The 24189-nt window shown below is 51.0% G+C and overlaps 2 protein-coding genes across 4 annotated transcripts in view; one reads left to right on the top strand and one right to left on the bottom strand.

Annotated features, from left to right (window-relative positions):
• The first annotated feature begins 1087 nt into the window (after nt 1–1087).
• LOC309361840 (uncharacterized protein) lies at nt 1088–7596 on the top strand. Of its 2 annotated transcripts, none has more exons than XR_014164663.1 (3): nt 1088–1433; nt 1984–2029; nt 5526–7596. XR_014164663.1 is itself a non-coding variant. In XM_081897074.1 (3 exons), the coding sequence occupies exons 1-3, from the start codon at nt 1096–1098 to the stop codon at nt 5701–5703; spliced, it is 336 nt and encodes a 111-aa protein (XP_081753200.1). In that variant the 5' UTR covers nt 1088–1095; the 3' UTR covers nt 5704–7596. The 2 variants fall into 2 exon arrangements, 1 of the variants encoding a protein (XP_081753200.1); XM_081897074.1 differs by having other exon boundaries at nt 1088–1207.
• Nucleotides 7597–13580: 5984 nt separating this feature from the next.
• Nucleotides 13581–24189, bottom strand: part of SHROOM4 (shroom family member 4) — a 37278-nt gene continuing 26669 nt past the window's right edge. For both annotated transcript variants that reach the window (XM_081896797.1, XM_081896798.1), the window contains exons 6-11: nt 22681–23334; nt 21077–21189; nt 20727–20973; nt 18111–18294; nt 17244–17519; nt 13581–16203 (exon numbers count right to left, since the gene is read on the bottom strand). In XM_081896797.1, coding sequence (XP_081752923.1) covers nt 15934–16203; nt 17244–17519; nt 18111–18294; nt 20727–20973; nt 21077–21189; nt 22681–23334 — 1744 coding nt within the window. In that variant the 3' untranslated portion in view covers nt 13581–15933. The remainder of the gene's footprint in view (nt 16204–17243; nt 17520–18110; nt 18295–20726; nt 20974–21076; nt 21190–22680; nt 23335–24189) is intronic.

Consider the following 24189-nt stretch of genomic DNA (forward strand, 5'->3'; position numbering starts at 1 on the left):
CATCCATGCAGCGTGGAAAGCTCACTGGAACAAAATGTCTGCAACAGCTTCTGGAAATTGCAGGTGGTGGGTGCCTGTTGTATCTCAGCAGGGATGCTGTTCCACAGAACAGGAGCAGCCACAATATAAGCCCTGCTCCTCCACACAGCTGGCCTGGCTCCTCTGAAAAGTCTGCCTCTCCATCTCCGGGCCACAACTACCCTCACCCTCCCTGAGCAGGCAGGCATGTAAAAATACGGCTGCAATGATGTATTTGAGGGGGGAAATGTAAATGTTACATTCTGAACAGGAATAACTTGACATTTAATTCTGGAACATCAGAGTGAAATGTCAACATCTTCTATTACTGCCAGAAGTAATAACTCAGCAGCATCCCAGCAGCCGGCTGGCAGGAGGGTTCTAGTTTCTGAGTATGAGGAAGCTGGTTCTTGTGAGCGTATTAGAGCAGCGCACCAGGCATAAATACAGCTACTTGTTTGTGTAGGAGGATCTGCAGCAAAATCACAAATGCATGATTGCTAAATAGTCACAAACAGGGGGCCCTATCATGACATATCTGCTAAACCTGTGTGGCAGGAAGGGGACAAAATGAAGCTTAACCGTCTTCCTGTTAGGGCTTTTTTTTTCTCTCTGTCTTAGTGCCCAGTGTGGCAGAACTGGTTGCACTGCCCTCAATCCGCCTCTGGGGTCGCCCTCCCTCTGAAGGAGAATACCACATTGGCACTAGACGTCCCAGTGTCCCCTGTGGCTAGGAATGTCTGGCTCACCAAGCAGCAGCATAGTGTTGTTTGTGGGTGCCAGCAGGGTGCACGGGTGGGGAGCGGAGGGTCACAGAGCCTGCCACTCCACACCAGCCCTTGCCACCCAGCTTCGGAGCGAGCAACTGCAAGGGGCCAGAAGTCAGCTTCACCTGCTGAACAGCAGCCTGAAGGGGGAGAAGGTGGCGAAATTCCCTCCACCGGCAGCTGATCCCCGTTCAGGGACACCGAGGCTGAAGAGACCTCTCAGCAGCAGCAGCCGCAGCCAGGGGCCCTATATTGCTCCTGCCTGCTCTCCCACTGGATCCCCTGACCTCTAGACTGCTACAGGTAAGGTATGTTCAGCGCAGCAGAAGAGGAGCCAGCTCGGCCACAGAGCAAACCCGCCAGCCCCGTCGCGCCGCCGGTGCCTTTAAGGGACGTCGGAGCTGCAGAAATCGCCACAGGAGGTTTGCCGGTGCTGTAAGGTGAAAGCGGGGAGGGGGAGCTGCCCTTAAAAACCCCTCCGGACGAGGGCGGCACTCGCCCGTGCTGCGCTCTTCTGGACGCCCACGGCGACGCAGGTCGTAGCCGGAGCCTCTCACCTTTGCGGCGGGCTCGCACCGCGCCTTCTCGGGCTGCGCTCCTTCCTCTGCCGCGCTGCTTCTTTTCCTCCTCCCGGGAGTCCCGGGGCAGGTGAGTGTCTGACGGTGGGGCGGGGGACCTGCTTTGGAGTTCGGAGCCCCTCTTACCCCCCCCCCCAACTCGCCTCTGGCTCTCCGGCCCAACTTGGACGTCGCGGGTCCTCAAAGTGGGAAACCGCCGTGGATTCCCGAGGAGGGCGGGGTGTTTCGCGGGGTGGAGCAGCTGCTGGCCAGCCTCGAAGTCCCGGTATTTCCAGGCGGGGCGGGACGAAGGGAAGCCCGTCTGTGGGGAGAAGGCCGCCGAGCTCGACGGACCCGGGGTCTGCCTTGGCCGAAAGGGCCACTTTGTGTGGCCAGTACGTGCTGGGGCTGAGTCCGGCAACGAAGGCACCCGGGTGTCCCACCCCCGGCCCCCCAAAGTGCCTTTCCTGGGGCAGGGCATCCACTTTGCAACTCCCCTTCGGCGCCCATCTTGCGCTTTCCATTTATTTCTTTTTATTTGGGATTCGGAAGGAAGCCCGCTCTCCTGGCCGCGTTTACCCCGGGTGAGAACGCGGTGCAGTCTACTGCGGTTGTCTGCAACTTTCTCTTTTCCTTTCCAGGCGCTCCAGCCCGGCGCCAAGTGGCTTCCCGAGAGTCCCGGGGCAGGTGAGTTCCTGCTGGCGGGGGGCGGATGTGCGGGTGTACGCGGCGCAGGCGGCGGGTCCGGGGGGGTGGGATGGCAACTTTGCAGCGTTGAGCAGCTCCGGAAGCTTGCGCAACTTCAGAGCCCCCCAGTTGGCTTCTGGCTCTCGGCCCCAGGTGGTGGGGGCTTCTGGGGACGTCTGGTCGGCTCTGGACATCGGAAATCCTCAAGGAAGGTTGAACTGAAGTGCCCGTCTGTGGGGACGGACCCGGGGTCTGCCTGGGTGGGAAAGGCGACTTTTCTGGCCAGTAGGTGCTGGGGCTGAGCCCGGGCATAGCCTCGAGGAAGGCACAGGAAGAACAGGATGCCGGCTGAGATGGTCCTCCCCCCTCCCTCATCGGAGGCGCTGCTTTGGCTGAAAGGCTTCTAGGTCGCTTCAGGTGTGAACTGCCCGCTCATGTCACAAGGGGGCGCTCAAGAGTCTCCTTCTCCCTCTCCACCTGCCTTGCCTTGCTTAGCCTGCAGCCTCGTTCTACACAGGGCCTGATCCTGCAGGGACTTTCCGTAGAGCAGCTGCTACGCATGTCCTGCATGTGTTTACTTGGGAGCATGTCCTCAGAGCTCAGGAGGATGTTCTGCCATGTCAAAGGTGCCCAGAATGGGAGCTGGCATGTGCTCCTGGGGCAGAGTGGGGCAGCTCCCAATATCTGGCTCCAGGGGGGCTCTGAAGTGTGGATGGGGGACCCCCAGCTGGAATCTCTCTGCAGAGCTGACTTATATGCTCTGAGTTTCCCTCTGGAGTTATACTTCTGCCTACCTTGCAGGGTTGTTGTGAAAATGTCTGGAGAAACCATGTGTGCTTGTCTTCATCAACCTTCAAATAGTATACATAAGAGTGCACTGTTATCAGCCATTCCACAGATAATAAAGCACACTAGAAACTTCACCACATTGGGCCTGGAACTTGCCCCGGAGGCGCTGCTTTGGCTGAAAGGCTTCTTGGTCGCTTCAGGTATGAACTGCCCGCTCGTGTCACAAGGGGGCGCTCGAGGGTCTCCTTCCTCCTTTCCGCCTGCCTTACCTTGCTTGGACCGCAGCCTCGTTCTGCTCAGGGCCTGATCCTGCAGGGACTTTATGTAGAGCCAATGCCGAATTTACGTATAAACTAAACAAGCTATAGCTTAGGGCCCCACTCTCTTGCTGCCCCCAAAAAAAACTAAAGAAAAAAATGGATGTAAATTTCCAAAATATAAGATTAAAAAAAACCCTACATACAGCAACAGTGTTTTATGTTGTGTAGGCTCCTATTTATGTGCAAATGGCTTTAGATACCTATTTGGTCCATAAATTACCATATAGCAGGGTCGGCAACCTAAGGCCCATGGGCCACAAGCGGCCCACAGGGGTCGTTTAACCGGACCACAAGCCGCCCATGAACCGAGCTGCCCGCTTGGCGAGTCTCCGTGCGCTGCACTAAACCGGCGCAGCACGGCCCAGGGACTCACTTCTGCGGTGCTGGAAATTGCGTCTACACATGCTCAGATGCTGAAAATCATGTTTGCGCACATGCAGACACCAGAAATCATGTCTCTGCAGGCCATGGGGCTCTTTATATGTCCAGCTGTCCTTTGTCAACAACAAATTGTGGCTGTTTTTTGTGCTGAATATGTGCTATATGGTAACTTATGGACTTAATAGGTATCTAAAGCCATTTGCACATAACAAAATGTTTTTGATCAAAGTAAGTGAACTTATCTTATATTTTGGAAATGTACATCCAGTTGTTGTTTTTCTTTTAATTTTTTTTTGGGGGGGGCCAAGAGAGTGGGGGCCCTATACTATAGTTTGTTTAGCTTATACATAAATGCGACACTGGGAGAGAGTGCTACAGTTGAATTATGAGCTGGTGTATTCTTAAGATTGGATACTCAAAGTCTGTTGTGCACCAGTCATAATCCTGGCAACACTTCTGTAAGGTAGACCGACACTGGTGTGGATTGCCCCCAATTATGGCTCAGAGTGGTGGCTTCTGAATTATGGGTTCAGTTGTATCTCTGAATCTGTGGAACTCTCTGCTGCAAGATGCTGGTGCTGGCCGCCAACCTAGATGGCTTTAAAAGGAGAACAAAGCATGTTAATGCAGGGCAGATCTAGTGAAGGCTGCTAGCAGGCAGGGCTGAATAAAAACCCCATGTTCAGAGGCAGTCTACCACGGAGGGCTTGCTGCTGGGGAGGAGAGAGATGTTGTTTACATGCCATGTTTGTGGGCTTCTGGAAGGGATCCAGCGGGCCAGCTGTGGGACTCGGAATCCTGGACCAGATGGGCCTCTGCATGTGTAACGGAGGGGAAACCTGAACGCAGAGCTTCCTGGCTCTCAGCTGTCTCTGAGAAAGTGCAGTGAGTGGTCACGGGACGTGGTGCTTGCCCACATTTCCACAGCGTCTGGAGTCCCCATCCTTGCCTTGCAGCAGAGCAGCCACAAGTCCCCTCTTCAAGGTGTTGTAGAGAAGCAAGGCAGTGTGATGTAGTGGTTAGGCTGTTGGGTCTGGGAGACCTACCTCACAGGGCGATTGTGTGGTTAGGAATGTGAGAGGAGCCGGCCACATCCACCTGCTTGTTCTCCCTTGGACGACAGAGGGAATATTCAGGCGTTAATGAATGTTCTGGCTGCAGCTTCTCTTGGGGCATTTATTTGCAAGCTCCAAGAACATCCCTGAGCAACTGGAAGTCCTGGCGCTTCCTAGAAAATGCTCTTCCTTTTCTGTTTGTGAAATCCACGAAGGTGTCATTTGTAGTCATAGGGACGCCCAACAGAGTTTTACTGCAGTCCAGACAGACCAATCTATTGTAAAAAGGTTGCACACACTGCCAGGCCTCTAGATCCGCAGCCACAAATGTCTCCTTTAATGCTGACCCAGCTTGTTGCACACATCTATGAAATGCTGCATGTGATGCACACCTGTGCGCTGTCAGGGATGCTTGGGTGGCTTCACAGCAAGGTGCGCAGGGTCCCTTCCTGGCTTTGCACTTGGGAAAACCAAGTTCAGAGGGCAGCTTCACCACAGAAGCTCACAGGGAGCTTGGGGGGGTACAAAATGACATTGGGGGCCCTTCCTTGAAGGCAGCATGTTGGCTCAATATTTATATATTTATTTATTTATTTATTTATTTATTTATTTATTTATTTATTCATTTACTTACTTACTTACTTACTTACTTACTTACTTATGGCTTATTAGTTGCACCTATATTCTCAACGGAGCTCTGGATAGCATACATGTTTTTCCCTCCTTCCTTAATTGTCACCACAGCCCTGTGAGGTAGACTAGTCTCGGCAAGTGGCCCAGGTGCAGAGCAATGGCAAAAAGATTGTTTTGGGGGAGGGTGCACACAGATATAGCATACATGTCTCTAAGTTTTGCAATTGCTAAGTGGATTCACAAGGCCAAGTGGAAGCCTCACATGGATGTCCTGTCTCCCATTCTCCCTAAACTGTCCTCCTTTCCTTCCCTCTCCAGGATCCTCTGTGTGATGCTCCCGCCTTCCCTTCATTGCCACGTACTGGAAAAGCCAGATTTTGCTCCAGAGAGAACCTTTGCCTCATGTTGGAGAAGCTTCTTCTTCTTCTTCTTCTTCTTCTTCTTCTTCTTCTTCTTCTTCTTCTTCTTCTTCTTCTTCTTCCGTGATCCCTTGTAGCCAAGTAAGATTCTCTTCCTTAAACACGTTTTGACAGTGGAGGCCAATTCTGGATCCACACACGGGGGTGGGGACAGAAGCATCATCGCTTCCATGGAGCCACAACTGGAGGCTGCAACCAGTTTTCTGGACTTCATGAACCATTTGCGAAGAAGGACATGTGATGCATCTTCATCCCTTCCTGAAGCAAATCATGTTGCCGATTGGGTACATATTCTGGGCTGGAGAGCCTCCTCAGCACCAAAAGCAGGAGGAGACAAGTGGCTGCACAAAGTGTGTTCAGCAGGGAAGGGGCTCCCTGCAGTCAAGCTGTGTTCTGCCTCTCATTTCAGAGCCTCTACATCACCCAGAAAGTCTTTGGTCATTTCCAAGACTAGACACTTTTACAGTCAGTCAAAACATCTGCTATGGCGATGGTACCATTGTTTTGTTGTTGTTGTTTTTAAAGAAAATTTGTAGGTTTTTCCACAGAATTCCTCAAAGTCCTCCCCCCCCCCGAACAAGCCCCAACTTCTTCAGCTATTTGTACTTTTCACTTCTTTTCTGCACCACGATTGAATTCCCTTGCTTAGACCCCACCCCCAAAGCAGGAGAACTTCTGGGAGGGGGCGTGGTGCTTTTAATTCATGGGGAGGGGCTTTTAGAAACCCCCCTCCCCAGCGGCTGTGTACTTTTCACTTCTTTTCTGCACCATGATTGAATTCCCTTGCTTAGACCCCACCCCAAAAGCAGGAGAACTTCTGGGAGGGGGCGTGGTGCTTTTAATTCATGGGGAGGGGCTTTTAGAAACCCCCCTCCCCAGCGGCTGTGTACTTTTCACTTCTTTTCTGCACCATGATTGAATTCCCTTGCTTAGACCCCACCCCAAAAGCAGGAGAACTTCTGGGAGGGGGCGTGGTGCTTTTAATTCATGGGGAGGGGCTTTTAGAAACCCCCCTCCCCAGCGGCTGTGTACTTTTCACTTCTTTTCTGCACCATGATTGAATTCCCTTGCTTAGACCCCACCCCAAAAGCAGGAGAACTTCTGGGAGGGGGCGTGGTGCTTTTAATTCATGGGGAGGGGCTTTTAGAAACCCCCCTCCCCAGCGGCTGTGTACTTTTCACTTCTTTTCTGCACCACGATTGAATTCCCTTGCTTAGACCCCACCCCAAAAGCAGGAGAACTTCTGGGAGGGGGCGTGGTGCTTTTAATTCAGGGGGAGGGGCTTTTAGAAACCCCCCTCCCCAGTGGCTGTGTACTTTTCACTTCTTTTCTGCACCACGATTGAATTCCCTTGCTTAGACCCCATCCCTAAAGCAGGAGAACTTCTGGGAGGGGGCGTGGTGCTTTTAATTCATGGGGAGGGGCTTTTAGAAACCCCCCTCCCCAGCGGCTGTGTACTTTTCACTTCTTTTCTGCACCACGATTGAATTCCCTTGCTTAGAAGATCCCCATCTGGACACTGCTGTCGGGTGGGGAGAATTTGGCCACTAGCAGGAGATCTTCTTAAAAATACTTTTTTGAGTTGTGTATCTTTGTTTCTCAATTTAATCCTTTTACATGGTTTTGTATGTTTTGTGGTATTTTATGCATTGTGATTTGCTGTTATTTTTATTGATTGTAGATTGGTAATTCTTTATTGTGGTTGATAAGTGTGAACTGTTAAATTTTTGCTGATGTTTTAATTTTACTGTTTGCTACTAGATTCAGAAGGATTGTTGAATTTTGCTTTGTTTGCTATAAGTTGTTTATTTTAAAGTTTTTATGACTTTTATTTTAGAATATTATTACTGTTATTAATAGGAACAATTAATAGTGTTTGACATTTTATTATGTTATGTGTTGGAACCTGCCCAGATTGGCTGGGCAACCCTGCCAGGTGGGTGGAATATAAAAAGTAATGATAATTATTACCACTGCTACCACTAGTATTATTTCTGGGCTGCAGAACCTCTTCAGCACCAAAAGGTGGAGGAGATGGGTTGCTGCCCAAGTTGTGTATAGCGAGCATGTGTGTGTGTGTGATGATTTCATTTCACAGGGAATGGCTTTTAGCACCCCCACCTAAGTGGCTATGAAGGTGCTGCTGGCTGGAACATCATCAGCTCAGTGTGATCCGTTAGCAGTTGCTGTCAAGCCATGCGCTGGCTCCCCATCCCCTTGGAAGCCTCTCAAGACACAGCTGCCTGTGGGGGTTTGTTTATCTGGAATGGTGTAGACATACATACCTTTTTACCTTTTTATACATAAATAAATATATTTGATTGAAACAAAATCTCTAGCCACCAGAGCCTTTTCTTCCCAGTGGGCCTGGTCAGGACATTTCTTAGCAGAATCACATACTTCTTCAATTTAAAAGTAAAACATGGCATGGATTGTCTTCCTCCTTATTGTCTTACTGCCAGCAGGTGGAGACTGTTTTTTAAAAAAATATTATTATTCTAGCATGCTTCATGGAACTGGCTGTTTCTAAAGGAAATGATTTTCATAGTGGTTTGCTTTTTCTTACTAGAGTTGTCCTCATATCATTTTAATTATATTCTAAAACTCCCATAGGGATGGACTGCAGGTGCTTTCAGAGTTCCCAACTCTTCCCTTCTTCTCCAGAGTGACCCTAGGAGCCCATCCTCAGTGGCTGACTCACCTGCTTTCACTCTGAACCAGCACAAAAGGTGATAAGGCTTCTTAAAGTGGGCTTAAAGCTCACTTTCCATGCTGACTGAGTGGCTCTAGGATGCTGGAGACATGGGCCCTGCTGGGTCCACCTTGGAAATGTGGGAGAGGCGACACTCTTACCACACTCTCATCCCCATGCAATTGGGAAAGGAGATTTCAGAGCTTCTGTTCAGTTCTAGTGGAGCCTCGGTTTAGTATTTATGGGGCAGGGAGAGTAGAGATGTCCTGCTCTAATGGGGACTACTGCCCCAGTTCACTAGGCAAGCTCTGTAGTCATAGCCTATCGCATTGATCCTTGATGCTTTTGTAGTCCTAGGCTGGTAGCCCAAATAGGACCTGGTGGACCTCCAAAGAAAACTTGGAAACTAATTCATCTCCAGGAGCAAAGCAGAAGGAGTTTAGGGAAGTGGTTGAAGTCTTTCAAGTGACGAGGGAATAAACTGAGGAAAGGTGAAGTTTAAGATGAATTATGTTTGTGCAGGATCAATTTCTCTTCTTTACTGTTTGGTAACAGCAGCATATTCTCACAATGCGCTTGGAGAAAAACGTCGTTTTGAAAAGGGAACTGTGTCTGTCATCTTATTCAGGAGAGAATTACAAGAATAAACCACCACTAAGAAGCTTATGAAATTATGTGAATCTGAACACATATTAGGATTTGAGATTTAAGAACTGGGGAAATCCTGGCACTGCGTCTTCAAACAGCAAAGAATTTCCCAAGATTAATAGCTTTTGTATGTGCAGTACCCATTTTCCAAACACAATGCAGTCTTGGGAAATGGTTCATTAAGCGAGTGGTCGCATAACGAGTTGACAATTTTCATTATTTCCTATGGGAACATTTCTAACCACCTCCTTCGTGGTTTCTTCCTCAAATGGCTGCATCCAACCAGCAAAAGGAAGACAAAGCAAAAGCTGGTTTTGTCCAGTCTTTCTTCACTCTTCCTCTGCCCATGCTTCTGACTAAACACCAGAAAGAACTTTTTGAGGGCAAGTCTAGAGTCCAGATCAAGGGAAGTAGTAGTCCCACTCTATTCTGCCTGGTCAGACCCCACCTGGAGTCCTGTGTCCAGTTCTGGGTGCCACAATTTAAGAAGGATGTTGACAAGCTGGAAAGTGTGCAGAGGAAGGAGACCAGGATGATTAAGGGTCTGGAAACTAACAAGAATGATTGAGTGAGTGAGTGAGCTAGTTATGTTTAGCCTGGAAAAGGGACTGCAAGAATATATGAGAACCATCATCAGATATCTTTATATATTATATATATATATATATATATATATATATATATATATATATATATATTCCATCCAAATTTTTTTTTTACAAAATTATACATATCTTAAGTGCTGTCATGTGGAAGATGGAGCAAGTTTGCTTTCCCCTGATGCGGAGGGAAGGACTCAAACCAGTGGCTCCTAGTTACAAGAATGGAGAATTCAACAGAACATCAGGAATAATTTTCTGAGTGTTAAGAGCTGTTTGACTGGAATGTATCCTTCAGGAGGTTGTGGACTCTCCTTCCTTGGACGTTTTTGAAGCATAGTTTGGATGGCTGAAGGGCAAGCACCTTCTCATCCCTGATCTGCTCATCCTGCAAGCAAACCCTTCACAGGCTGCTTCCCTGACCCCTGACTAGTCTTCTCCAGCATTGTTTTCCTGTGGCTGCTGTCAATCGAAAAGTGCCACGTGCGCAGTGCAGCCACACACTTCGCGGGAACTTCCAACCCTTTGGCAATTTTAACAGTCCTTTTCTGCACATTTGCCTTTTGAGGTGTGAGAAAACCAACTTTTTAAAAATAGCTAGCTGTTTCCACACTGGAGCCTTTAAGAGGGTCTCTCAGTTACAGCTCTCAAAAGGGCAGTTGTTTTACGCCCCAAGTTCACGTGGAACATCTGAGGTGAATTGACTGCAATTGCGCTCTATGCTGGGTCTCCTTTATGGAATAGGCTTTACAATATCTGTGTAACATTTAAGGATAAGTGAAATGCACACAGGCGTGGAAATAAACACAACCCAGAACGGGCCTTGTTTATCCACGGCTGTAAATCAGCGCACAAATTTGAGGTGCGCCTTTGGCTTAATATTGAGGTGGGATGCAGAAACCTTTCCTTGCTTTGCTTCAGACAAACCCAGCCTCTGCCACCGTGTACTAAATAACATAGATATGTAGGAATCGGAAGGTGGTGTATAGGCAAAACACACCATGACTCTATGGGATGCATTGAATTAAATTCTGCTTCTTGTAGACCCATTGGCATTAATAGACCTACATTAAAGGTAAAGGTAAAGGTACCCCTGCCCGTACGGGCCAGTCTTGACAGACTCTGGGGTTGTGCGCCCATCTCACTTAAGAGGCCAGGGGCCAGCGCTGTCCGGAGACACTTCCGGGTCACGTGGCCAGTGTGACAAAGCTGCATCTGGCGAGCCAGCGCAGCACACGGAACGCCGTTTACCTTCCCGCTGGTAAGCGGTCCCTATTTATCTACTTGCACCCGGAGGTGCTTTCGAACTGCTAGGTTGGCAGGCGCTGGGACCGAACGACGGGAGCGCACCCCACCGCAGGGATTCGAACCACCGACCTTTCGATCGACAAGCCCTAGGCACTGAGGCTTTAACCCACAGCGCCACCTGCGTCCCCTACATTAGTCATGTCCATTAATTTCAGTGGGCCGTTAAGTAAGTAAGTAAGTAATTTATTAAATTTGTATACTGCGCATCATCCACAGAACTCCGTGTGAGTCACTGCGCATTGAACTAGGTAGCTATTGGAGTAGCATTGGATGTGTCATTTTGCCAATGCACACATTATTGCAAATAAGTTCATGAACACAAAAGCATTTTTGTATGTTGTATCATAAAACATACCCCATTTTATATCTGTTTTCAGCTTGGAGAAATGCATCACAAAATTCAGGAAAGTGGAGATTTCAAAGGGTGACTGTTTTGGTTAGGGAAGTTTATCACGTCAATGCAGACTCCAGTGTCCAAGGCCAGTGGCAATGAAGCCTCCAGTTAAGTACCTCTGGTGATGGAGAGGCCAGCACTTCCAGAGGCAGCCTCTGTTCCACTGCTGAGCAGCTCTTTCCCTTGGGAAGGGTCTTCTGATAGTTACCGTATTTTTTGCTCTCTCCCTCTCTGCGCAGCGCCCCTTCAGCAAAGCAGCAGAAGTGGAGCCCCTTCTATTTCTCCTCCCACGTCACTAAAGGGGCGGTGCGCAGAGAGGGAAAGCTGTGCAGCGCCTCTCCAGCGAAGCAAAGCCAGGAGAGCAAGAGGGATCGATCCCTCTTACTCTCCTGGCTTCAGCGAAAGCATGACACCCCTTCAGGTAACAGTCTTAAGAATGTAAATGTAAGATTGCAAGAAAATCCTGGTGGATCAGGCCAGTGGGCACTTAGTCTATCATCCTGTTCTCACAGTAACCAACCAAAAGGGGTTCCCAAAAACTGGACCTGAGCACAAGAACACTTTCCCTCCTCCTGCCTCCAATGGTGGAAGCAAAGCCCGGACCAGCCCAAGACATTTTGGCACCTGAGGCAGATCCCAAAATGGCATCCCTCTCCCTGCCAAGGAAGAAGGGGTGGGGGAAGATCTATACTTGGGTACAAAGGGAAATCTGCTGCCCCTGTGGATCCTGTTACCCAATGTGGCTGCCTCACCTTGTCTCATGGATGGGCTGGCCCTAGCAAAGACCCTCATCTCCTTGGCAGGTTTAGTGTAGAGATGGTATAAAGCAGAGGTTTAAAAATCCCCCACAGCCGCTGCATTACATCATGTACCCTCAGCCTCTCTTGCTGGAGAGATGCTCTCTGGTTTAAAAGGGGAGGATTTCATGGACTGCTGGATGAAAGCCTGGGCTGTCTGTCACACAGATCAGCAGCAGAGGAGCTGCTCTTTGCCATTGTGACTTGCTTTTGCTTCTCACACTGCTGCCCAAAAAATGCCAGGCTAAGAGTGCAGCCCCAAAGCAAAGGGTGGGAGGATGGAGGAGGTCTCACTAGGATGTGTCTGTCTGGGAGCAGAGAGGAGCTTCTTCCCCATCTGGGATCAGCAAATCCAGACCTCTTACAGCAGCCATGGCAAGAAGTAACCAGTTGTGCCAGCTGAAATTCACCCACCTATTGCCCCTTGCCCCAGTTCCCATTCCTTCCCCGGGAAAGATGCTCTTGTGCTCTTGTTCTGCTCCCTGGTTTCCCACGAGCATCTGGTTGGCCACTGTGAGAACAGGAGGCTGGACTAAATGGGCTGCTGGCCTGATCCCGCTGGCTCCACGTTGGTTTTCAAGTTCTTAACGAGTGGCTCAAGGCACTGAAGAGGTTAAACTGTGAAGCTCAGACATCCCAACATTGTTCCAGACACAATGGAGAGGAAGAGGATGTCGTCAGAGGCAGGAATATCTGTGGCAGGAGCCCAGCACATTCCTCTGGTTAAATATGTGTTTTGGGTTGAGGGGGTGGGAGGAGAAAGATGCTGTAACACTCTCCTCCAGCTCCAGGCAGTAGTGACCATAGGAGTCCTCACCCAAAAAGGAGTTTCCTTGCTGGGAAACAAGATATTTTGGCACCTGAGGTGGACCCCAAGATGGCGCATGCAAACCCAGGCAGGGAAGAAAGGATGAGGGAAGATCAGGAACAATGAGAGATTGACATTGGGAACTGCTGCCTCTGTGGACCCTGCTGCCTGAGGCAGTGGCTTCACTTTGCCTCATGGGTGGGTCGATCCTCTCTGGGAAATGCCAGCTCCAGTCTACAAGATGTCTGAGGGGCATGAAGATGGAGAATTCAGGGGGCAGGCAACTCACAAAGGCCTGATTTGCAAGCAGAAGGCATGGATGTGGCAGCAGAGCAGGCAGGAAGAGACTGGCAAATGGGATACGAGCCCAACAGAACATGGGTGGCCCCTCGCTTTGTGTCTACATATAGTGAAGGCACTTTGCCCAAGAGTACGGAGATCAGGCCGCCTGGCTGGCAGCTGCATTAGGATTCCCCAACCCAGATGGCTTGACTGTCTTCCCGACGGGGGTCTCTGAAGAAAGGAGCCACAGCCACCACCACCCCCTCCAGCAAGGACTTGTGCAAATAAAGGCTGCACCTTCTCGGGACACATGTCTTGCTGCTGGCGCTGAGCCCAAGACATTTTGGCACCTGAGGCGTCCTCCCTCCCCACCAGGGCAGAAGAGGTGAGAGAAGATCTACATCAGGAACAACAACAACACGTTCATATCTTTATATATATATTTGGTGGGGGGGACTCAAAGCAGTTTACAACCTAAATTAAAACTTCAAATAAAACAATCCAGAAGAAAACATTACAGAAGAAAGTCAAATATAAAGTATACATTCAAAGCAACATACAACTATCAGGAAGCTAAGATATCTACATTAGGAACAAGGGGGGAGGAAGATCAACATTGGGATCTTCTGCTCCTGTGGATCCTGCTGCCTGAGGTGGTCACCTCACCTTGCCTCATGGGTGGGCCGGCTCTGCCTTTTACACAGGCAGGGAGCAGGGGGCACATGGTGGGGGGGGCAGAGGCTGGCTGTATTGGGGGAAGCCCTTTTCAATAATAATGCAATAATTTCATTATTTATATGCCACTCATCTGACTGGGTTGCCCCAGCCACTCTGGGCAGCTCCCAACAAAATATTTAAAAGACAGTAAAATATCAAACATCAAAAACTTCCCGATACAGGGCTGCCTTCAGATGTTTTCTAAAAGTTATGTAGTTCTTTATCTCCTTGACATCTGATGGGAGGGCGTTCCACAGGGAGGGTGCTACTACCAAGAAGGCCCTCTGCCTGGTTCCCTGTAAGCTCACTTCTCGCAGTGATGGAAGCACCAGAAGGCCCTCGGGAGAGGGACCCCGGTGTCCAGGGTGGAGACGCTCCTTCAGGTAAACATGGCTGAGGCTGTTTAGGGCTTTAAAGGTTCCCTCACTGTGGAACCAACACTTTGAATTGTGCTTGGAAACACACTGGGAGCCAGTGAAGACTCCATAGGACCGGTGTTATATGGCTCCAGCAGCTGCTCCCAGTCACCAGTCTGGCTGCCACATTCTGGATTAGTTGTAGTTTCCGGGTCACCTTCAAAGGTAGCCCCACGTAGAGCACATTGCAGTAGTCCAAGCGGGAGATAACCAGAGCATGCACCACTCTGGCCAGACAGTCTTTGGGCAGGGAGGGTCTCAGCCTGCGTACCAGATGGAGCTGGTAAACAGCAGCCTTGATACAGAATTGACCTGCACCTCCTTGGACAGCTGCGAGTCCAAAATTACTCCTGGGCTGCGCACCTGGTCATTTGGGGGCACAGTTACCCTGTACAGGAACAAGGAGTCCCCCACACGTCCCCCCATCCTCCCAAAACAGTACTTCTGTCTTGTCAGGATTCAACCTCAATCTGTTAGCCGCCATCCATCCTCCAACTGCCTCCAGACACTCACACAGGACCCTCACTACCCTCACTGGTTCCTCCGATTGCCTCTGGGTAGAGCTGGGAGGTTCGGTGCCAGATCAAGGAAGCAGCGGCCAATCTGCAGTGTGCAAGGGGCTTGCTGCAGCTCCCCAGGCCATGAGGGACCCAGAGAGAGGGAGGAGGAGGATCTGCAAACAGGTCCTCAGCTCCGCCCCCCCCCCCCACACGATTGTGCAGGAAATGAGCAGAGCTCAAAACAACTTGAAAGAGCAACTCCCCAGCAAAAGATCTTGATATGGGGAAAGATGGGGAATTTTTCCCTGCCCTTAAACTTGGCAATAGAAACTTTAGATTGAGGTGCTGGGAGGGGAAGGAGAGGAAGGAGGCAACAAAAGGAACTGGAAAGCATGTAGGGGTGCTGTTTCTGTGCTTGAAGCCTCCCTCCCCAAAAAAACCCCACCCTTGCAGAGAAGCCACTTTCAGAGGGCAGCGGAAGGGGCACAGACTCCTCTGCAGCCACCACAACACATCCTAAGCTTAGCATACCAATGAGAGCTGCAGGACATGTCGCCCTCAAGGGATGTGGCTGAGATTTGTGTTGGCCCATCCCAGTCACCCACTCCCACCCCTCACAATTATCTCGGTGAAGGAAAGCTAAGATAGGAATAAATTAATTAATTGTGCAGCAGGAGGCAGGAAAGGCAAGCCAGGCCTTGAAATAAGCGGTGGGCGCCAGAGGATTATGCTGCTGTTTAGGGGAGCTTCCTTGGCTGGGGGGTTGGGGGCTCCAGAGGGGAGAGGATGGAAAGTTATCCAAGGCACTCAGGCTGCCTCCCTGGGAGTCCTCATCCCAGTGGAGCTCCAGGAATCCCTCCCTCACCTTCCTGAGTAGCTGATGTCATTGTCTTCCCGGCAAAGCACACTTTGGTTGAGCCTCCAACCACAGCCATGGAAGAGGAGGGGTGGGGATGCAGTGATCTGGCATAGCAATCTTTGGCAACGATTATAATTGTCCTGAGAGCAAGAAGGCACTGTGAGCACAAAGCTGGCCTGCAGTCCCCTAAGGGAGGCACCAGCTATTATGAATTGGTACGGTTAGAGAGGACCCTGAGGGTCATGTAGCCCAGCCCCTGCGATGCAGGAAAGCCCAGCTGGCTTTGGTTAGTACTCCCTGGGCCCCCTGCGCAGGCTCTCCCGCAGGCAGCGCAGCTGCTCCTCACCCAGTTTGATCTTGTCCTCCAGCTGCCGCTGCTGAATGATGAGTGCTGACTTCATGCGCACAAAGTGCTGGTAGTCCTGCAGCTGCTCAGCAGGAAGGCAGCGTGAGACGCTGGCGAAGACCAAGCGCTCCCGACGGGAGACATGGTCCTGCAGCTCCTTGGCATCCTCCAGCTGCGCCATCAGCTGCCGCTTCTTCTCCAGGAGGGCCAGCTTGATTTGGGGAAGGGAGAAGAGAGGGAGCTGTCAAAACCCAGAGCAGGAAAACCAGGAAGCAGGCACAGGACACCCAGGCACACATGCCCACCCTCAACAGTGTAGTGCAGCAGCAAAAAAAGCTAACGCTCTTCTAGGCTGCCTCAACAGAAGTCTTGTGTCCAGATCAAAGGAAGTCATGGTCCCACTCTATCCTGCCTTGGCCAGACCACACCTGGAATCCTGTGTCTAATTCTGGGTGCCACAATTTAAGAAGGATGTTGACAAGCCAGACCGGGTGCTGAGGAAGGTGACCAAGATGATACAGGGTCTGGAAACTGAGCCTTATAAGGAGCAGCTGAGGCAGTTCGGTATGTTTAGCTTGGAAAACTGAGAGGAGATATGATAGCACTTTTCATATATCTAAAGGACTGTCACGTGGAGGGTGGAGTGAGGTTGTTTCCTCCTGCTCTAGAGGGGAGGACCCAAAGCACTGGCTTCAAGAAGTTACATGAAAGGTGATTCCAACTAAACATCAGGGAAAACTTTCTGACAGTAAGAGCTGTTCAACAGTGGAACAGACTCCCTCAGGAGGTGGTAAACTTTCCTTCCTTGGAGGTTTTTAACATCTCATACTATCAGAAAGGTCTTCCTGGTGTTTAGTCAGAATCTACTTTCCTACAATGGGATCGGGTCCTGCCCTCCAGAGCAGGAGAAAACAAGCTTGCTCCATCTTCCATGGGACAGGATATCTCCTCTCAACTCTCTCACTCTCATTTTATCCATGCTCAACTTCCTCTGCTGTTCCCCATCAGGCTTGGTTTCCAGACCCTTGATCACCTTGGTTGCCCTCCTCTGCACATGTTCCAGCATGTCAATATAAGGATTGTGGTGACCAGAATTGGACTCCAGATGTGGTCTAAGGCAAAATAGAGGTGGGGATGAAGAGGAGGCAGCAAACATCTTGGTCTGGGGACAAGGAGCTCCCAAACGGGAGAGAGAGGCCTTTCAGAGCTGCATTTCCAGAGGTCGCCCACCCCACCCCACCTGCTCTGTACCTTCTCCTCTTCTGCAGTGGCATCCAAGTCCAGGCTGCTGAGGGCATTCTCCACCCTTGCCAGCCGCCCTGAGAGGGACAACAGGAGGTTGACCACCTTCTCCAGGTCTCCGATGAAGAGGCGGAACTTCTCGTATTCATGGGGCTTGCAGACCCCCTTGACATGGTTCTCCACCTCTCTGCCCAGCACCATGTTGGCATTCATGTCATCATGCAAGCCCCGCTGAGCCTCCTGCAGCACCCCCAGCTTCCGACTGATGCTCTCAATCAGCTGCACCTGGAGGCAGGAGAGATTGTAGTTGGGGTGAGAGGTTAGTTAGGCGGGGACAAGTGCCACGGGAAGAGACTGACTGTAGCAGAATCAGGCCAAAGGGGACCCATGTAGCCCAGCATTCTGGCCAACCAGTATCCAATAAATGGGGGAAGCCCAAAAGAAGATCAGGAGCCTAGCAGTAGCACTCTCCCCATCTGTGATTCCCAGCAACTGGGGGTCACCTCAGAGGCACACTGCTCTGGGACGTGGAGGTGCCAGAGAGCCATCATGGCCAGTAGCAACTGGTACAAGCAGATTATACCAGTGAATTCCATCCATTTGCAGGGTTCAGCTTTGGACAGTACAGGGCTTGGGCTCTGTTTGTGCAGAACTGCAATTGTTTCGCAGCAAGCACACACTGTCCTAGTGATGAACAGTGATGGTCCAAGTTCCCAACTCAACTTTTCCAGCCCCCATCCCACCCCCCAAAATACAGGAGCCACTCACTGGGGCTAACTTTGACTCAAAGAGCTAAACAAGTCTGCCCACTAATCCCCAAGCAGCTGTGCAGGGCCTGGAGACTGAAGTGGAAAAGCCCACCTCCCACCGGCTCACCTTCTTCCTGGCCAAGTCGTGGTCCACCTCTTCCTCCTCCGAACAGGCTCCAGCCCCCTCAGGCAACTCCTTCATCTTGTTCAGTAGCTCAGCCTTGCCGGCTGACAGGTTATAGTAGGCAGAGCAGGAGGAGGTGGGGCTGGCAGCTCCTCCACAGGTTGGGGAGACAGGTTGGCTGGGTTGCCTATACCAACAAAGAGCATTGTGGGAGGGATGGCTCCAAAATGCAGAGGAGGCCAAGGCAACACTGTCTGCCTTCACGTGACCATCTTGGCTGTGAGTCTTGGAAAACCTGCTCCTGCCTTGCAGGTCTTTCCCACCTGGCCTGGAAAGGCAGTGTCTGGACTGACTCCAGCTACAAAAGCTGAGGCTGCCGAAAAGACTCCTGGGCTGGGGTAATGTTTGGGAGTTTTGTTGGGGTGTGTTGTTGCTGTGGTTGATACTAATTTCCTGTGTTTTTATTTTAGAGCTTGTTATGATATATGTGGATGGTGTTCAATCATTACACAATACACAACCATTTTTTGGTGTTTCATTTATTGCAGAGGTCGGCAACCTTATCGAAGAATGGGCAGGTCAATGCTCCATCCACCGGAGGATGGACCAGAATGTGTGCGCATGCTCGCTCTTCCGGGTCGGAGGAGCACCCGTGCGCACACGCTATTTCCAGCACTCCTCTGACCCAGAAGTGCACCGGAAATAGCATGTGTGCATGCACATGGGCACTTCTCCGTCCCACCCACGGGCGCACACGATATTTCCGGCACACATTCAGGTCGGAGGACTGCCCGTGTGCCTGCACGCAGGCACCATCAACCCGGAAGGCAATCCCTGTGCCACGCTGCGCCGCACCAGTAACAACGGGCAGCAAGGGGTGACGGTGGCAGGAGTCGCCATGGGCTGGTTAGACAAGCCTCGTGGGTTGCTACCAGCCCATGGGCCTTAGGTTGCCGACCCCTGATTTATTGTTTATGACTACCTATGTCATGTTGTAGTTATGTGTTTTATAATGTGAGCTGCCTTGAGCGTGGTTTGGACTATGGGAAGGTGGCATACAAATAAGCGTATGCATCAATGTATACAGAAAACTGATGGCAAGACGCTACACATGAAAAATACTGGAAGGGCAGGTTATGCCACGTTGAAGTGGGGGGCATCAAAACCTGCAAAACTGAACATCTTTCAGGGGAAGAAGACAGAAGAGGGAGGTCAGCAGAATGCTTTTGGAGCCCTTTGGGGTTCTAAACAGTAGCCCTTTGTCCAATGCATAATTTCCAGCTTTGGAAGACGTTATGAGGCCTTAGGGTTCATCCACACTTGCCTTTTGCCCTGCACTTTCCATGAGAACCTACTCTATAATTCCAAATCAGAACAAACAGCCATTTGGGTTTTCTGTGAATTGCCATTTGCTTCAATTCGGCGGGAAAGAGGGGGCTTTTGTGGGAAAAGCCCGGGGCAGAAAGGTTCAGACATGGTGCTTTAGTGTGCAAACTTGTACTTAGAAACGCAGCACAAAAGGAAGTCTGGATAGTACTGGCAGTACTGCTCATCTCCATGCATGCATGTGTGTAAGAGAGAGAGTTTGGTCTCTTTAACTATTTTGTAACTTAAATAAATGCTTATAATGGGTAGGCTAAAGATTTTCAGGTGGTCAACAGGTGTACTTTTCGTTTCCACTTCTGAACTACTGCTGAATTGCTGTTCCCTTCTTGTTAAATCACTTTGAGCATTGTGTGTGACTGGCATACAAGCAAAGTCATGGTGACGAATTAGAACCATCTTATAAGTCATGCAGCTATTGGCTGACAGAAGTATAAAAAATAAGCTGCCCTTAAGCCCTTATTCTATCATGCATTGATATCATTGTAAATGATACATATGCAATGTATCATTGTAAGCCCCTTCAAACTCTACAAATCCTACTACTCTATGAATTCTCAATATATTTACAATAAAACAGCAACTGTGGTGGGGGTGGGGGATACGTGGGAGTCACAGGCAGCAATGAGGTGTCCCAAGAGGGGCATCAGCAGGAGGGGCACCTCCAGGGAGACCCCAGGCTCACACCCACCCAGAGGCTGAGGCTCTTCCTATACATTAGTCTCCTACCCTTGGATGGTGGTTTGCACTACTTTCTTCCCCTCCCACAACTGATCCTCACGGCAATCCTGTGAGGTGGGACAGACTGAGAAAAAGGGAGCTGCATGGCTTAGTGGGGGTCTGAATGTGGGTCCCCCACACCCTGGTCCTTCCTCAAGGCTCAGAGCCATCCGTTCCCCACCTGGTTGTCCTCCAGATGTTAATGGACTTCAGTTCCCATTACCCCCTCCTGACCACGGCTCAGATGGTCTTAATCTCAGGGACGTGGGTTCGAGCCCCACGTTGGGCAAAAGATTCCTCATTGGACTAAGGTTGGACTAGATGACCCTCGTGGTCCCTTCCAACTCTACCATTCTATGGTTCTATGCTGGATGAGGCTGGTGGGCCCAGGAGGGCTCCTGGCAGGGGAAGGATGCTCTGTGCCAAGGGCCCACATAGCCCCCGCCCCGGCCCCCACATCTTGCTGCCCTACATACCAAGAGTTTTGGGGGATGCCATTGCAGCTGGTATGCCTACCTGGCTGAGAGTCCCACGGCACCAGTCTGAGGGGGGCACACAGCACCCTCACTGGAGGAGAAGAGGCCCCCCATCATTTCCACTGCCGTCACCAGACCCAGGGTGGGGCTGAGCACTCCAGCCAGGGAGCGGTCCCTGCCTGCCACGTCCCTCATCAGCTCTTCCGAGTTCAGGTGGAAGCGGTGCACTGAACCCACTGTACCTGGGCAGCAGGCATCTCCTTCAACCCCCTCTAGCTCCTTGGAGGCTGTGAAGGGGGAAGAGAGAGAAAGAGAGAGAAGCTCTTTCAGACGGCAGCATTGCTGGAGAGACAAGAGGCAGGGTACCTGCAGAGCGGAAGCAGAACTCACCAAGGCTGGAGGGGCTGGCTGACACCGGCTCAGGGGTCCTGCTGGCTGATCCATCCTTCCCCTTTTCCCACAGGGGCCTGGGTGTTGCTGCTTCCTCCGGGGAACATGCAGGCCTTTAAGCACAAAACCCACCAGACACCCAGTTAAAGACAGGTTAAATGGCTTCAAGCTCAGTGGTTTTTCTACCTTTTTCTTGCTGGCCTGGGAGGGAAGGCCCCGGACTGACTCCAGCTACAAAAGCTGAGGCTACTGAAGGAGCACAGGGCAGCAAGCAATAAAACACCTTAAAAGTAATTCCAGTGAAGAGGCTTTTTGGAATAGGAAAGTTCCAGGTGCTGGGAAGACCTCAGGGATGGCACCTGTCTCATATTTAAGGGGAGGCAATGCCAAAGGAGATATGCCCCTAAGTCATTTTTGTTGATTTTCCAAATTTTTACCAAATCAGCCACATGAAAACAAATTTAATACAAATTTTCAGAAAATTGGTTTCCTGCACTCCATTCATGATGTGTCCAAGGTCCTCCTTGTTGCTGCATTATTTCCCTGATTATTTCTAATTCACATTCCATTCCTTACCATTAACCTTATACTACAATAGTTTTTTGTTCTTTTTAAACTTATTGCCCTTAACCACCAGCCATCCACCTGCCAATTCCTGCACCTATAGCCCTGATCCCTATATTGTGTGGAACTGGACCTCCTGATAAGATGGCAAGATGATAAGAGTTGAAGCCTGGCAACATCTGGGCCCACCCTCCCCTGCTCACAGCTTCTGGGTTCAGGCAAGATTTGGGGAGAGGTCCACAAAATCTCACCTGAACACAGACACAGCTGGTGCCTCTTCTTGCTTCTTTGGTGGAGCACCCTCCTGCCACGGGAGAAGTGAGGAGAAGAAGCAACTTCTCGCACATGTATCTCACACATACCACTTCTCCAGCAGCGGTCAGGTCGAGTGTCACCCACAGCAGCTTCAGAGATGTGAGAAGAAGTGGCAGCAGTGGCAAAACTTCACAAGATCTCATCAGCAGCTGACCCCCACCACATTCCCTTGCTTCTCCAGCTGCCCCTTGAGATGCTGCCACCTGAGGCAGATGTCTCAGTCCACCTCATAGTTGGGCAAGTCCTGCCACCATGTCCCCATCCTTCCTTTTGGAAAAACAACTCCACACTACTAGCCCACATGAAGTTACTTGCCATGAGATTCCTCCTCTTCTGCACCACAGTCTGACCCTCTTGCTGCTTTCTGCCCCCGCCCCAACAAGTCCACTCACTGTAAAGTCTCTTGCTACAGGCTGGATGGAGTTCAGGCTAAGCTTAAAAGGGGGCACAGACTCAAGGGCCATCTAGTCCAACCCCCTGCAAGGCAGGAATCTCAGCTAAAGCATGCAGGAAAGATGACTATCCAACCTCTGTGTAGAAACCTCCACCTGTCCTTTGAGTCGTCAGTATGAAGAGGCCTAGGCACTGATCCTGCTCTCTCCTGCCCAGCTAGTCCCTCCTGAAACCACCTTCCCTACTTCCCTGCCCCTCTGTACAGACCACCACCCCCATCCCATGCCCACAACCTATGAGCCCCAAGAGGCAGAAAGCAATGAACTACTTGCCTGGATGACCCACTCTGGCTGCTCCCATCTGGCACTGCCCACTCTGGGGTTCGGAGTGGCGAACTGTTGTAGTGGTAGGGGGAGTGGGGGGCTTCCTGAGGCCTGGGGCTGAGCTGCTGGCCGGCCTCCCCCCGCAGCTGCTCCAGAGGCAGGCTCTGAGACCGCTGCCTTGCCACCTCGCTGCTGCTCTGGCTGTGGGCACAGGCTTCTTCCAGGTGAGGGTGTGGGCCAGCCTTGGGGGGAAGCAGATGGCTGTGGGAGGCACAGCTGGGGCGGTATTTCTCCCAGTTTGGTGGTGGGGGCCGTGGAGGGGGCAGGCCCTTTTGCTTGGCTGCCCGGGGAGACTCCAGCCGGGCCCCCTCCTCCAGCTTGGCCAGAGGGGCTTCTCGTCTCTCCCTCCCAGAAGCACCGGCCTGCTCTGCACAGAGGTGGCTCTCTGAGTAGGCCCTTTCGCGCAGGGGGTGTCTGTGAGGGGTGGCAGGGTCCTCTTTGTAGGCCAGGTTCTCTGCTGCTCGCCCAGGCCTCTTGCCGTCCCAGGAGAGGCTGTGAGTGGGCCCAGCGTGGCAGGAAGGGTGCCATTCTGCCTCGGAGGCCTCTGAGCAGGTCCAGAAGGGGCTGACCCTCGCAAAGCCCACCTTGTGTTGTGCGAGTTCACTGCAAGGAGAGTGAAAGAAGAGCAACCTGCAGCATACCCACCAACATTTCTCTGGCGAAAATAGGGACATCCTATTCCCCATCTTTTCCCCGTCTGAGTTCCCACAGAAGTCATATACAAGTTTGTATCTGTCACCTTGAGCCAAATTACAACCTCCCTGCTGAACCTACATTGAATACAATGGGACATACTTCTGAGCAGACAGGGAAAGGCTCTCTTCACAATAAAGGAATAAATGCACCATGCCTTTCTTGAGAAATGGCTGCTGCTGAAGAAGTGGATTGTTGATATTTTCCTTCAAAACTATAAGAAGGGCTTCGTATGACACATCACCATTTCCTTCATTTGGTGCTGGAATTTTATTTTCAGGATAAACAGGATTCTGTTTTGCCCCTACACACAGACACCACTTTTAACTGTTCTCCGAGATGTGGAGGGAAGGAAAAGGGAAAATAAAAGCATTCCAAGATCAAGTCAGAAACTGGGATGGCTTCCATCATTCCAGGACTGTCCCTGGAAAATCGGGACACTTGGAAGTGAGTGGCAGCAGCCTCTGCAGACAGGACCAGCCCAAGGCATTCTGACACCTGAGGCGAACCACAGAATGGCACTAGGGAAGGCAAACCCCCCCCCCCCGCATGCACATACCCCATCCCTTGTGTTAACACCAGTTCTGCCTCAGCATCTCGGGAAGAAGCTTCTGACAGGAAGTGGGCTTCCAAAAGGCCAGCAAGGGTGCGTTGCTCTCTCCCACCTTCCTGGGTTGCTACAGCCATGGGGCAAACCCCTTCAGTCAGAAGGAAGGTTGGGCCAGTTTGCCCTCTCCACCCTGCCCCAGCTGGTTCGTGTGCCAC

This window comes from Podarcis melisellensis, assembly GCF_964234715.1.
Source record: "Podarcis melisellensis genome assembly, chromosome: Z".
NCBI classification, from domain to species: domain Eukaryota; kingdom Metazoa; phylum Chordata; class Lepidosauria; order Squamata; family Lacertidae; genus Podarcis; species Podarcis melisellensis.

Excerpts from the sequence above, each read along its gene's own strand:
- LOC309361840 (XM_081897074.1), top strand. The coding sequence starts at position 1,096 with ATGTTCAGCGCAGCAGAAGAGGAGCCAGCTCGGCCACAGAGCAAACCC. Across the intron at positions 1,208-1,983 it reads TGCAGAAATCGCCACAGGAG|GCGCTCCAGCCCGGCGCCAA; the intron begins GTTTGCCGGTGC and ends TTTCCTTTCCAG. Across the intron at positions 2,030-5,525 it reads TCCCGAGAGTCCCGGGGCAG|GATCCTCTGTGTGATGCTCC; the intron begins GTGAGTTCCTGC and ends TTCCCTCTCCAG.